This window comes from Monodelphis domestica, chromosome 4 (assembly GCF_027887165.1).
Source record: "Monodelphis domestica isolate mMonDom1 chromosome 4, mMonDom1.pri, whole genome shotgun sequence".
Lineage (NCBI taxonomy): Eukaryota > Metazoa > Chordata > Mammalia > Didelphimorphia > Didelphidae > Monodelphis > Monodelphis domestica.
The window spans coordinates 37,805,910-37,821,887 of NC_077230.1; the positions used below are offsets into that span (position 1 = coordinate 37,805,910).

Here is a 15,978-nt window from a genome sequence, read left to right on the forward strand (position 1 = left end):
TAGAAAATCCAGTATGGAAATCATTTGGGAACCCCAGCCTACTACTACTACTAATCCATGAATTGTGTCTACTTGATCAAGAGAAAGGATCATCGGCTGGGGTATCCTTCTTCCTTGCTTCCCTTACTTCCTTGCAACTATTAACTACTCTTAGGTCTTAAGATGTGAATCAGTAACTTTCTTCCTTCTGATGTGAAGAAGGCCCACCAGGCTTTTTTTATTATTATTTTCTCTGTGAATGTGCCTCTGAAGTCTGCTAGAATGTAGGCCTTACAATCGATTTCTCCTACTTTTATGCTATCATTGTAACTACTAATTGAAAGTACCTCTGGATGTGTGAAAAATGCTGCTAAGCTCTGGAGACATAAATAGAAAAAATGAAACATTTCCTGATCTTGAGACACTCTTACTCGATACTCTAAGTGGAAAGTACAACATTTAAAATAAGGTTCAGCTGAAGCACAAGATGGAATGGTTCAGAAGTCCTGGGGTCTCAGTGGTAGAATGGATGGAATGGATAGCAAGAGCCATTTGGCAATGATTTCACAAAGATTAGTTAGACTGGTTCTGCCATCTATCACATCAGTAAATTCTTTTTGTATTTGAGGATTAAACCCAGTGTCTTGGTCACATATTATCAAGGCTTTCCTGTTGTTATTGGATAAAGTCTAAACCCAGTACCTTCCATATTCTGACAGCAGAGGGTTCCATACTTAATTCCCAGAGTACCATGACATAAATTTTTTATTATATATATATATGCATATATCTATATCTATATCTTTGTAGTCATATAAATCTTATATACCCAGAGTTTAGCTGAGGACCAGAAGACCAGACATGGAAGAAGCTCTTAGTAGTGAATATCATTTTTCCTTTTTTCTATACACATGTAAATCTGTGTGTCTGTATATACATATATATGCACATAAATGCATGCACACATTTATTTATATATGTGTATGTGTGTATGTGTTGATATCTATACCTCTATCTAAGGCCAGGTTACTTACTCATCAGGCCTGCCCTAACATTCTTCTAGTTTGCAAAAGGGCTTGTCACTGTAATTTCTCAGCTATTATGGTATTTCCACTGACTTTGTTTTTGAACATCTCTTGGAGTCCATTTTAGTAAATTACAATCCTCCTAGAAGCAGAAACTGTCTTTCCCCCTGTATATACAGAACTATGCAGGAAGAGAGGCTTCGTTTTCTAGTGTTAGGAAGTGATATATATTGAAGTGGTCCCCCTGATGTCCATCCTGGATGTCTGAAGCTCACCAGGTCAGTAACATCTTACTGCTTTTGGCAGCTTCCTGCAACTAAATGGCAGTGAAGGTGTCACCTTGCCTTGAAAAACACAATTCTTAACTGGGAGAGCTTTTAAGCTTTGGATTCTATCCCTAACCTCATTCCTATCTACATGCCTATCTCTTTCCCTCTTCCCATTCCCATCCATGTCCCCATCTCAGTTCCCAAACCTATCCCTGTCTCTAATCTCATGTAAATCTCTCGTCCTATCCTGATTAGTTTTACTCAATAGCTACTAGTCATGGAATTTGTGCATATGTTTTTGAATGTAATAGATCTTAAGGGGTCATTTGAGAATAAAGAGGTCAGATAAGTGGCTAGCAGGAATAAATGAGATGGTTGTGACTGTTGGAGAAAAAAAGGATTGAATAACGTGTAATTAATAGATTTATTTTGGTAAATTTCAGGCTAACATTTTTCAAGACAAATATAAAGACATGAACACATACAAAGTGAATATGGAACCTGATGAATCAAATAAAGAAGGCACATTTTTACCATTGGCCCCAGAAGAAGAATTATTACTAGAACAATTTAAAATAAAACCTAAAGAGATAAAAAATGAAGATTTATCACCAGGGCAATTATTAGCCCAAGGGGATTTCAATTCAGGTAAGACATATATCCTTGCTCAAAACATTTGACCCTAAAGTTTTCTGATAGAAAAGAGAAATTTGGAACAAATGTTTCCATCACTCACCGAATTTCTGGTCTCTATTCCTTTTCCCTTCATATCTCTAATAATGAGAATGCTAGCTGCTTTATAAGGCTTTCTCAACTATTGGTGATCCCTCTCTTGGTGATTGAACTATAAGGGACCTTGGAAATATTCTACTATAACAAAATAATTGCTATAGAAATCTTTCCTATATGTATGTCAAAATGTCATTTAGCTTCTGCCTCAAAATATGCAGTGATAGGAAACTCATTTTCTCAACATCCAGGCCACACTATTGCTAAATTATTTAAGCTTTTAGAAAAGATTTCAGTACAATTTTTTTGCTCAGGCTTTTTAAAATAATTTAGTCCTTTTCCCTTCTTTTGAAATAATACAGAAAAAGATCTTGTTCCTCTTTCCCTATTACTATCCATTTGACCTATAAAATCAACTTATTTTCCACCTAAGACTTTTTTTTAATCTCTATGATCATGTTTAGCCTGAAAACAATCTTTATATGATTTCTTATTACATCGTTGGGACATGGTTTTGTTTAGAGTCTATTATCCATCCTACTTTAATGACATCCATTTTGGTTTATCAACATTCTGTTGGTCTCATTGCAACAAAATCTTTTTTTTTTTTTAATTCAATTACTTATAGGAATAATTTTGGCCATTTCTTTTGACATTTTAAAATTCAGATGCCCCCATCTCCCTTTCCCTACCTGAGGGGGTGAAGAATCTGATATAGGTTATACTCATACTATCATGTAATACCTATTTCCATATGGTTCCCATCATGATAAAGACACATAACACACATATTCAATAGAAATCTCATGACGATTTATAATATAACTTATAATTTATAATATAACTATTATAGTAGAAGATGTCAAGTTTTGATCTACACACAGATTAGAACCTCTAGTGGGAGGGCTTGCTGAACGCTTTTCAGGGCTGCTTATCTACCTTTGGTGTCTACTTGTCACTCAGCTCTCACCTGTGGTTCCAAGAAGGTGTAGCATGTGGAGCAGCCTGTTAAAACTGAACAGATGGGTTAAGTTAGGTTGATATCTACTCCAGGCTTGTGAAGACCTCCTCCTGGAATAGGTGGATGAGAAAATTTGCTTCAGTAGCCATGAATGTAGCTGAAGTAAGCACTGTGGAGTGCGTAGAGTTGTTGGACATCTAAGACACTAAAGTCATTTAGGTTCAGTGTCAATCATCTAGGTTCAGTGTCAGTCATCCAGACTTTTGTGTTGCCAAAGGATTTAGATGATTCTGCAAGAAAGAGTGAGGCTGACAATTTTGTGCAACTCACTTAAATCCAATTCATACACAAGTTAAGATATTATTTTCTGTGATGTCACTGGTACTTTTCAAACATAAGGATCACCACCACCACTGCCAACTGATTAATCAACATTTTTGATTATCTCATCCTTTTAAGTCTTCTTTATTTGTTTTAAACTGCCCTTGCAGCGGGACTAGTATTTTCTTGGTAGATATCCTAGATCATCAGTCTTAGAAGGAACCTCAAAGACCACCCACTTTAATCCCTTCATTTTGTAGATGAGAAAAATGAGGCCCGGAGAAGATATTCAGATAGTTACCTTCCAAGCTGTGACTTCATGGCTTCTGGCTCTAAAAGCAAGACCATAGGTAGGTTCTTCACTTTATAAGATGTCTAAGCCTTGGTCAGCAATAGTAACCAATGAAAGATTGCTGTTGTCCCTTGCTAATCCTAGTAAAATATTTGTGTACTGTTGTACTCATTGAATTATTTATTTTTCTTAGAGACCCCAATAAAAAAAGAAGAAGAAGAAGAAGAAATAGTAGTGGAGGAAGAGATTATTAGCACTGGAAAACCTACAGAGGGAAAGGCTAAAAAGAGATTTTCCTGGTTCCGGTAAGAGATGTACTTTTTATATATGGATAACAATATTCTTAATAAACAAAACATTTTATTTCTCCTGGAATTTACCTCTTTGGCTACTGTTTGCTATACTTTTGCCCCTTTCTACAAAAGAACATTATTTATATGAATTTTCTCAGTTGTTCACATCTTCCTCAAATGGGTGCTGGCATAGAGTAAAGGTGTCAAGTTCACAGTTTATGGATGTGACCCAGAGAGATCCATTTCTTTTTGAGTCTGTTAATAACAACTTGTGGGAAAAGTGGGAAAAGTATAGGACATGGAATCTGAGTTATCTGCATTCAGACTGGAGTTTTATCACCTAGTCATGTGTTCAAATTCAAGTATTTTCTGATCAATAGGTTACAGACTTCCCTTCTATAAAATATTACAAGTTGACATCTAGCGTTACTTCAGATCTAAATCAGTGACCCCATCACTCCTTACAAGACAAATCATGTATTAGTTGTGGTTAATGTGGAGGAGGAAGAAGTAGAGAAATGATATTGTGCCATATGCACACATATTTAACTTAACTGGCTTCCATATCTAGTTTTATATTTTTACCTATAGCGCCAAATTTGATCTTGCCCCTTCTCTAATACATGTGCTGACATAGCACGTATCCTACAAAAAGTGTAACTCCAAACTCTTTTAACATGTAGCTTTGTCTTTTTTTTCAGAATTGAAATTCATGAAATTTTTATAGTGTGCATCTATTTAAGATCTTTTTTTGTGTCATAGTAGTATGTATTTTTGTGTTTTAATAATTATTTCCCTCTCAAATGTTGTATGATTCTAGCAATATCAAAGAATGCAAGCTGTGGAACTTCTTTCATTTTAAAAAACATGACAAACAAGTAAAGAATGTGCACAAGTGGGAAGAAATTGATCAAGAGGTAAATTTTCATTATGTTAAATTTATCAAAGATTTAAGTTTGTTTCCCCATTTAAATTACTAGAGAGTGAGCTTTCTCTTGAATTAGAAAACTATAATTTACCTTGGATTGAGGAGTTAACATTCTGTCATAATTATTAATCAGTATGCATAGGAATAAAATTACCTGAGTAAGGAGCAAAAGTACCATAGCGGCAACTGTTTGGCCTTGAAGTCTCTTTTTTGTTCCCAGAGATCATTCAAGAACCTCTCTCAAGAAAAGGGAATGATTAAGAACTCTTAAAACATTTGAATTCTCTGTATTTGGATGTTCTAAGGACAAAGGATAATTGATTCAACTTTTGACCTCAGAATATTGTTGGCTGAAAATTTTCTAAAATTATGGCACAGAGTATTGAAATACACTTAACCTAGAGAAAAGTGCAAGTTGAATTGTTATGGGCTGATGCAGGTAGGAAGTGATAACATATTAGGATAATTTTCCCTCCATGAGACAGAAGGGGTCTTTGAAGAGGCTGTACAATATTTAAAAAATAACAGGTAGGTAAAATGGTAAAAGTTTACCAAGAAATACCACTGTCGGTTGTTGGCAAAATAAGAGGAGAGATTGCATGTGTATGTCTTCATTTACTGTGCCTGTGTTACTGAGCAAAAAAAAGAACATGAGAGTCACAGATGGGCCAATATGACAATGAAGGAAAATAATAAATGTTGAAGGGGATATGGCAGAATTGGGACACTAATGCATTGCTAGTGGAGTTGTGAATTAATACAAGCATTCTGGAGGGAAATTTGGAATTATGAGCAAAGGGATTTAAAAGAACACATATCCTTTGATCCAGCAATACCACTGCTGGGTTTGTACTCCAAAGTGATAATAAGGAAAAATGCGTATAGAAAATATTCATAGCTGAGCTCTTTGTGTGGCAAAAATTGGAAAATGAGGGCATGTTCCTCAATTAGGGAATGACTAAACAAATTGTGGTATATGTTAGTGATGGAATACTATTGTGTTATAAGGAATGATGACCTACTTGATTTCTATATGAACTGGAAAGACCTCCATGAACTGAAGCAGAGTGAAATGAGCAGAACCAATCGAATGATATTCACTGAAAGTGAAACATTGTAGAACTATCCAACATAATGAACTTTACTACTAGCAGCATACAATAGTCCAGGACATTCCTGAAGGACTTATGAGAAAGAATGCTATCTATATTGAGAGAGAGAACTATAGGAATAGAAATGAAAAAGAAAAACTTAAGACTTAACACTTAGAACTTGTTTATATGAATATATGATTTGGGGTTTGAGCTCTATGGTAAAAATGAATAATATAAAATTAGATATCAAGGGATAACATTTGTACAATCCAGTAGAATTGCTTATTGCTTCTGGGAGGGGAAAAGGGAAAGAAAATGAATCATATAAACTTGAAAAAATATTAAAAATAAAAAAAAGAATATGAGGTATGAGGTCAATTGAGAAAATATCTATTGATCTTCACACACATATTTTTACACATACATAAATAAATAGATACAAATGTACATATGAGTAAGTCCAACTAAAGATTTCACCACCCACCAGACATTAGGAGGTATTTCTGACCTGCCCAATTTTGTTTGTGCTCTAGCTAGCAAGAATACTATTCTGAATTGCCTCAGATTAGGAATTCTTTGGAATCCTCTAAGGATAGCCCCATCTCTTAATAGATACTGAAAAAGGACCCCCACAACACTGTCTAATGGAGATGGGCATATTTTTTTCAATTTTCTTTTACTTATAAAATAATAAATGGCAGTAAAATACAAGCTTTCCTCCAAACCTAAAGGTGACAACATCGAATATATTTAACATTTGTAATCATGATGGTCAACTTGCCAAAATCTTGTAAAATAAAAAAGTACGATTTGTTTCCATTTACTTTCTAGAAATATTACCCATCAGTAGAAATAGACAAAAAACTAGGATGCACTTTAATAGTTCCTGACCAGTTTCTCAACTGATATGGTAACCTCAATTGGAAAGTTATGGATATCAGACACTGGAAGATGGAATTGGGGACTTGAGGGTTCTTTGCCTTTATAAGAACCATCACTAGATTCTAAAGTTAGCTAACACCTAGCTAATCTAACTTCTAGTCTTAGAACCTGATGATGACTCCTCCTCTGCCTCCCATGACCCAGAAACCCCAGCAGCTCCCACCAGGCCAAGTTGCCTCAACTTCCTTCCTGGGTGGATATTGGGTAAAGTGGCCTGTGTTCCTGGCCAAAGAAGAGACAAAACTACCTGGGTAAAGGTAGATTTTAGTTCAAGTTATTTTGGCCATGGAGAATAACTGAATACACTTTGGATGTAGATAATTTTCCTCTCATCTTGTCTTAACTTGGAGTAGGTGGAAACATTTAGTATTAATACATTCCCTTACAAAGTCATCACTCCTTAAGTGAAAATATATCGAGTATTTTGCCTGTTTTAGAATAATGCTATTTTTAAAAAGGCTCCAAAGTATTTTCATTGCAAAAAATAAAGTTTTTTCCTGGTTTACAAAACTCACTTCAGATCTCTTGTTGTTCTGTGAATTTTTGACATACAGATGAAAGAAAAGGGTGGTGGGGATAAGAAATACAGCAGCCTTGAAAAGCAAAATTTATAAAAAAACGAACTGTGAAATGAGGGATGATTTTGGAACAAATGGTCTCTAAGGCTCCTTTGAGTTTTTGCTGTCTATGGTTATATTAACATATAGCCATGGAAGCTTTTTAAATATTGTGTCTCTTGACCTCTAGGTATTGGATGATTACTGTCCTTATTCTACTGAAGCCCCTAAAACATTGCCAACAGAGTGGACAAATATTGAAGTTGGTAATTGGTTATGGAGCATTGGAATGGAGGAGTATGTTGTAAAATTTTATTGTAAAGGAATAAATGGTGAAAAACTCCTTACACTGGACAATCGCTCTCTAAAAGTAAGTTCAAGAATTGACTTTATTTTTTACAATCCATTAGACAACATATATATATATATATATATATACATATATATATGTATATATATATATAATCACTAATTTTATGGAGAGAGTATATAAAACATAATACAAAAATGGGAAATCCTATATATGATCTATTTGCCAATCTTATGGTTTTAAGGAAATCATGTTAACCTCCTTTTGAATGTAGTATCAAGGGAGATTTCTTTTTGATTGTGATTTGTTAAATTCCCCCCTCCCCTTTTTAGTATTCCTAACATGTGGTCATTTCTTTTTATTTATATTTATTTATTTATTTTTAAAAACCTACCATTCCATCTTGGAATCAATACCCATGTATTAATTCCAAGGAAGAAGAGGAGTAGGATCTGGGCAAGGAGTGGGTGGTGAGTGACTTGCCGAGGGTCACACTGCTAGCAAGAGTATCAAGAGTATGTGAGGGGGAGCTGGGCAGCTCAGTGGATTGAAAGCCAGGCCTGTAGATGGGAGATCCTGGGTTCAAATTTGATATCAGACATTTCCCAGCTGTGTGTGACAAGGAAATCACTTTAAAAGACTGATATATATTAATTTAAGGTCACCAAGGAATTCAGCTATGTAATTCCTAAATGAAAACTCAAGTCAGCAGTCAACCTTTTATGGAGTTTAATTACAAACAGGAGGAAGAAAGATATTAGAGATAGAGAGAGAGGGAGAGAGAAAGGGGAGAGAAGGGAATAGGGCTTAAATTCCTCTTCTGTTTAGGCTGGGCCAAAAGGCCCAAGCCCCTAGATAGCTGAGGCAAAGAAAAGAGATCAGTCCCTATCACTCACGTGACCAAAATGGAGAAACAGTCTCAGGGGCTTCCACCTCCAGCTTCCTTCAGAGCTTCTCAGAGCACCATCTCTCAGAGCAAAACCTTTCCAACCAACCCCCCCCTAGTCCTCAGACCCCGCTATCTTTAAGGAAACCATCCAAGTTCCCTCCCCTCAGTTCTCACATCTACCAATCACTGTCCATGTCTTCCCTGTGCCAATGGTGGCTCTAGCTTAACCCAGGACCGCCCAGAGGTCTGTGGCTTTGCACATGTCTGTCTGTTGAAGGTCATATTCTCAAATAATTAAATCTTGATCCTTTGCTGCAGCCCTTCCTAAATCCTGTTACCCTGAGTATGGTGGAGATTGGAATAATTAAATTTTGATCTATGCTGCAGCCCTTCCTAAATCCTGTTAGGACTGAGTAGGGTGGAGATTGTAATTTCCAAGACTTGGTTCTGTCATTCCAAGTATCTCTATTGTATCAATTCTAAAATCAATCATGACTCAAGGAACTTCCTGTTCTATGCTTAAGCATAGGTCAAAGCCCTTTCCATTGTTCAGCAAAAGGTTTCTGTCCTAACGTAATCTTAAGAAGGGAGGAGGAGGAACCTCCCATGCCAATGGGGTTCACATTCCAATAGCCTTTCAGTAAGAAATTTTCCAAGTATGAAATTTCCCAATGGTGAAATTTCCAACATTTATAAGTCTAGGAAATTTTAAGGTTTACATGTGTGACCATGGGTAAGTCACTTAATGCCCATTGCCTAGCCTTTACTGCTCTTCTGCCTTATGACCAATACATAATATTGATTCTAAAGTGGAAGATGAGGGTTTTTTAAAAAAAGAGTGGTTGGGATTCCGGGTAAACATGGTGGTAGTCTAGAAGCACGACTTCCTCTTCTCAGTACCCACTCATAATAGACTACCTCAAAAGACCAAAAACCCAAATTCATAAGAATAAAGAGACTCTACAGTAGGGCCCAGCATTAAAGGTATGTGGAATTTGGGTATTTCCACACTATAAGGGGGTGAAAAAGCTCCCTTCAAAATGTGAGCTGATCTAACCTCCCCCACTCCACCTATGGAACCAGAGTCAGAGCCAGCTTGCTCCTGAATCAGCGATTGAGTAAGAAGCAGCTCTAGGTCCTTGGGAACTAACTAAGACCACAAAAGACCTACCCCTGAGAGCAGCTACATGTGAAACCCCAGCAGCCTGAAAAGCACAGACCATGGGTGCTCCTGGGAAGATATCACAGAGAAGGGAAGCAAACAGCAGAAGCTGCGGAGATTCTGGAGCTTGCCTCGGGCAAAATCCTTGCTCCTTAGCTCCATACACAGAGTTCCTTCCCATCTCACTCAGATTTCTGACTAAAATGGGAAGGAAAAACCTCTACAGTGATGATAAATTGTGACCAGGAGCAACAACCTCCCTCCAAGGAAAACAAAAAGAAGTTATTGACCCTGGAAAATTTTTACAGAGGAAAAACTCAAGCTACAAAGGAAATACAAGTGGCAGCTTCCACACTAAAGGACCACAAAACCTAGAACATGATAGGTAAGAGAATTGGGTCTTCAACCAAGGATCACCTATCCATCAAAACTGACTATATACTGGCAGGGGAAAATATGGGCATTCAACAAAATAGAAGATTTCCCTATTTGTAAAGAAAAAAACAGAACTATAAGTGGAAAGTTTGATATCCAAACACAAGATCAAGAGAAACATGAAATGGTAAATAAGAGAGGGAAAAGTGGAAAAAAAATTTTATTCAAACTTTCTTTTTTAAGGGCTTAAATTAGATCAAATTATATGTATTAATATATGGGGGAAATGTTATTTGTAACTCTCAAAAATTATATTCAATATCATGGTAATTAGAAGAATCATTCACAGGAAGAGACTGGGGCATTAAGGGGCTATGAGATGATATGCAAAAAAGGGGAGGGAATCAAAGATGACACCAAGAGATACTTCAAGAAATAAAATAAATAGTATAATCTTTATCACACAAAGATACAAATGGGCAGGGGAGGGGAAGAATACTCTTATTAGAAGGAGAGAAAGAGAATGCTAATAGGTAATATATGAACCTTACTCTCAGTGAAATCCATTCTGAGAGGGAAGAGAATCTAGACCATCTTTAATTCTATCTTATCTGACAGGGAATGTGAGAAGGGAAAACTAAGGTGGGTAGGTTGGAGAAAAGTACAAAAAGGGAGGTAAAGAGAGGGGGGAGGGAATGTAACAGACCCTAAAAAAAAGAAGGGAAGAAAAAGGGAGGGGCCAGAATGGGAAGCATATTAAGGGAGGGGATTAGGGGAATTGATTAAAAGTAAACCACCAGTTTAAAAGGATGTAGCAAAAGAAGAAAGGACAGAACTAGGAGAGGATATCAAAATGCTGGAGAATACAAAAGTGACAATCCTAACATTGAATGTGAATGGGATGAAATCACCCATAAAATGAAAGCAAATAGGAGAGTGGATTAGAATCCAAAATCCTACCATATGTTGTCTACAAGAAACACACCTGAGGCGAGTAGATACTCACAAGGTTAGAATCAAAGTTTGGAGCAAAACCTGTTGGGCCTCAAGTGATAGAAAGAAGGCAGGAGTTGCAATCATGATATCTGACAAAGCCAAAGTAAAAATAGATCTGATTAAAAGGGATAAGGAAGGTAAATACATCCTGATAAAAGGGAGTATAGACAATGAAGAAATATCACTAATCAACAAGTATGCACCAAATGGTATAGCATCCAAATTTCCAAAGGAGAAACTAGTGGAATTGAAGGAGGTAATAGAGTGGGAGACCGTAATCTACCACTATCAAATTTAGATAAACCAAATCAAAAAATAATAAGAAAGAGATAAAAGATGTGGATGAAATCTTAGAAAAATTAGGGTTAATAGGTCTATGGAGAAAAATAAATAGGTACAAAAAGGAATACATCTCCTTTTCAGAAGCACATGGTACATTCACAAAGATTGACCATATACTAGATTATGAAAACATGGCAAACAAAAGCAGAAAAGCAGAAATAATAAATGCAAACTTTTCAGATCATAATGCAATAAAAATAATGATCAGTAAAGGTATGTGGAGAGCCAAATCAAAAATTATTTGGAAATTACATAATATGATTCTCCAAAATTGGCTAGAGAACAAATCATCAAAACATTAATTTCATTGAAGAAAATGACAATGATGAGATATCCTTTCAAAATCTATGGGATGCAGCCAAAGCAGGATTCAGGGGGAAATTTATATCTTTGAGTTCATATATTAACAAATTAAGGAGGGTAGAGGTCAATGAATTGGACGTGCAAATCAAAAAACTTGAAAGTGAACAAATTAAAAATCCCTAGAAGAAAACTAAATTAGAGATCCTAAAAATTAAGGGAGAAATAAATAAAAGTGAAAGTGAAAGAACTATTGTACTAATGTAAAACTAAAAGCTGGTATTTTGAAAAAAAAAACAAACAAAATAGACAAACTCTACTGGTCAATCTAATAAAAAAAAAGGAAAGAAGAAAAACAAGGTAATAGTGGAGATGAAAAGGGAGACCACACCTCCAGTGAAGAGGAAATGAAGGCAATCATTAAAAACTCTATTGCCCAATTATATGCCAAAAAATATGCTAATCTAGGTGATATAGATGAATGTTTACAAAAATATAAATTGCCTAGATTAACATAAGAAGAAATAGAATTCTTAAATAATCCCATATCAGAAAAAGAAATTGAACAAGCCATCAAAGATCTCCTTAAGAAAAACATCCCTAGGGCCTGATGAATTAACAAGGAAATTCTATCAAACATCAAAGAAAAGCTCAAAGTTCATTTGGAGAAGAATAAAAGATCAAGGATATCCAGGGAAATAATGAAAAAGAAACGCAAAGGAAGGTGGCCTTTGTAGTACCAGATCTCAAACTATACTATAAAGCAGTGGTCATCAAAACAATTTGGTAATGGCTAAGAGGCAGAAAGGAGGATCAGTGGAATAGACTTGGGATAAGTGACCTCAGCAAGATAGTGTATGGCAAGCCCAAACATCATAGCTTTTGGGACAAAATGTAAAATAAATAATTTTGATTCCATCAAATTAAAAAAGTTTTGTACAAACAAAACCAATGCAACCAAAATTAGAAGGGAAGTAACAAATTGGGAAACAATCTTCATAACAAAATCTCTGACAAAGGTCTAATTACTCAAATTGACAAAGAACTAAATCAATTGTCCAAAAAATCAAGCCATTCTATAATTAATAAATGAGCAAGGGACATGAATAGGCAATTTTCAGTCAAAGGAATCAAAACTATTAATAAGCACATGAAACAGTGTTCTAAATCTCTAATAATCAGAGAAATGCAAATCAAAACAACTCATCTCATACTTGGAAGATTGGCTAACATGACAGCAAAAGAAAGTAATGAATGATGGGGAGAAGGAGGTGTGGAAAAGTTGGGATATTTGCATTGCTGGTAGACTTGTGAATTGATCCAACCATTCTGGAGGGCCATTTGGAACTACGCACAATAGGGGCTAAAAGACTGTCTGCCCTTTGATCCAGCCATAACACTGCTGGGTTTGTACCTCAAAGAGATAATAAGGAAAAACACATGTACACGAATATTCATAGCTGCACTCTTTTTGGTGGCAAAAAATTGGAAAATGAGGGGATGCCCTTCAATTGGGGAATGGCTGAACAAATTATGGTATATGTTGGTGATGGAATTACTATTGTGCTCAAAGGAATAATAAAATAGAGGAATTCCATGGGAACTGGAACAGCTTCCAAGAAGTAATGCAGAGTGAAAGGAGCAGAACCAGGAGAAAATTGTACATAGAGACTGATACACTGTGGCCCAATCGAATGTAATGGATTTTTCCATTAGTGGCAATGCAGTGATCCTGAAGAACCCAGAGGGATCTATGAGAAAGAACACTATTCACATTCAGAAGAAAAACTGTGGGAGTAGAAACACCGAAGAAAAACAACTGCTTGATTACATGGGTCTAGGGGGATATGTTTGGGGATGTAGACCATAAAGGAACATCCTAGTGCAAACAGCAACAGCATGGAAACAGGTTATGATCAAGAACACATGTAATACCCAATGGAATTGCGCATCAGCAATGGGAAGGGCGGGCGGGGGGAGGGGAGGGAGGGATAGTATATGATTTTTGTAATCAAGGATTAATGTTTGAAATTGACCAAATTAAAAAATAAATAAAATGAAATGAAATGAAAAAAAAAAGAGTATGTGAGGCCACATTTGAATTAAGGACTTTTAAAAAAATTTAATTTATTAGTCAATTTTTAGAACATTATTCCTTGGTTACAAGAATTATATTCTTTCCCTCCCTGCCCTCTCCCCACCCTTCCTGAATCTGTTGCTCAATTTCATTGGGTATTATATGTATTCTTGATCAGAACCAATTTCTATGTTGTTGGTGTTTGCATTATGATGATCATTTAGAGTCTACCTCCCCAGCCATATCTGAGTAAAGGACCTCTTGTTTCTAGGCCTAGCTCTCAATTTGCTAAGCCACCCTTCATTCTTTTTTAGAACTCTGTGCATTAAAAAAAAAAAAAAAAACACTGGTAACCAGGAAAGCAGTTTTGTCGTTTTTGAACTGTCAGATTAATTTCACTGAAACAGATTAAAAAACATTAATCATGGAAAATGGCAAAATTTCATTTCATTTATAGTAAATAGAATCTCATATTTTATAAGGCCTAAATTGCAAATCCTCGTTAGTATGATACCTTTGTCTTTGACTAGAGATACTTGATCCATGAAATATGATAACTTACTAGACAAAAAAAAAATTCTACTTGGATTCATTTATTTCCTAAGAGAATAGAATTTTGAGGGGTTTTAAAGTATACTTTCTCTCATAACATGTTTCTAGGATTTTCCTAAAATAATAGTATTTGATTTAAGTTCCTTTAAGCTGTAAATGTCTGATATTCTGACCCTTCAATTTTAATTTAATTTTTAATTTTAAAAATAAATTATTAATACATTTAAGTATTGATTGATTTTATTATTCATTCTTTTACTTAGGTAAACAGGAATGTTTTAATTAATTTAATTTTCCATTTAATTTTTTTTTTCAATTTGGGATTGTTTCAATAGCACAAGCATCATTGGACTCCCATCCAGATAAATAACAATTAATGCATGAAATCCCAAAACGTTTCACAACGGCAAACTATTACGGTAGTTCCTTAATGTATTTTAGGATTGTACGATGTAATTTTTTACTTCATCCAGACCTAGGGAATATTTTTCTATTGTTGGAAAATCTGTGTTCTTTAGAAATGATCCTATAGCAGCTTCATTTTCAGGTTCATTAGGTAAAGAATTAGAAAATCTATTCATCTGAATAAGTAGATGCAAAGTTACACTTTTAATTTTTCTTTCCAAAGGAAATCGAAGTCAACATGAAGAAAGACCGCCGGAAAATACTTAAGGCTATTAAGAAAGTTAGAGATTTTTGGGAAAAAAATCATCATTTCGTCTTACTATAGAAATTGATGGAAAAAGACACAGAAACTGAAAGATATGGCAAAAATGGAAAAAGCAATTACTTTTGTTATATTTACTTTTCATCATTTTACTTCTATGTTACTTTTGTTATATGAACTTTTAAGGGATTTTACTTCCATGTTACTTTTGTTATATAAAATTTTAAGGGATTTTACTTCATTTGTAACTTTTGTTATATTTACTTTTAAGGGATTTTACTTCCATGTTACTTTTGTTATATGAACTTTTAAGGGATTTTACTTCCATGTTACTTTTGTTATTATTAAGTTTTTAATCATTTCACTTCCATGTTACTTTTGTTATATGAACTTTTAATCATTTTGTTACTGTTACTTTTGTTATTATTAACTTTTAATCATTTCACTTCCATGCTACTCTTCTTACATGAACTTTTAAGGGATTTTACTTCCATGTAACTTTTGTTATATTTATTTTTAAGGGATTTTACTTCCATGTTACTTTTGTTATATGAAATTTTAAGGGATTTTACTTCCATGTTATTTTTGTTATTATTAACTTTTAATCATTTCACTTCTATCTTACTTTTGTTATATGAACTTTTAAGGGATTTTACTTCCATGTTACTTTTGTTATATAAAATTTTAAGGGATTTTACTTCATTTGTAACTTTTGTTATATTTACTTTTAAGGGATTTAATTTCCATGTTACTTTTGTTATATGAACTTTTAATGGATTTTACTTCCATGTAACTTTTGTTATATGAACTTTTAAGGGATTTTACTTCCATGTTACTTTTGTTATATGAACTTTTAAGGGATTTTACTTCCATGTAACTTTTGTTATATTTACTTTTAAGGGATTTTACTTCCATGTT

At 34.8% G+C, this 15,978-nt stretch overlaps 1 protein-coding gene across 1 annotated transcript in view; it reads left to right on the forward strand.

Annotated features, from left to right (window-relative positions):
- LOC103101478 (uncharacterized) overlaps positions 1-15,767 on the forward strand; it is a 28,883-nt gene extending 13,116 nt beyond the window's left edge. Inside the window, exons 6-11 of the mRNA XM_056793295.1 lie at positions 1,717-1,921; positions 3,545-3,634; positions 3,770-3,881; positions 4,690-4,786; positions 7,581-7,760; positions 15,022-15,767. Of these exons, the coding sequence (XP_056649273.1) occupies positions 1,717-1,921; positions 3,545-3,634; positions 3,770-3,881; positions 4,690-4,786; positions 7,581-7,760; positions 15,022-15,123 (786 nt within the window). The 3' untranslated portion in view covers positions 15,124-15,767. The remainder of the gene's footprint in view (positions 1-1,716; positions 1,922-3,544; positions 3,635-3,769; positions 3,882-4,689; positions 4,787-7,580; positions 7,761-15,021) is intronic.
- Positions 15,768-15,978: the final 211 nt, after the last annotated feature.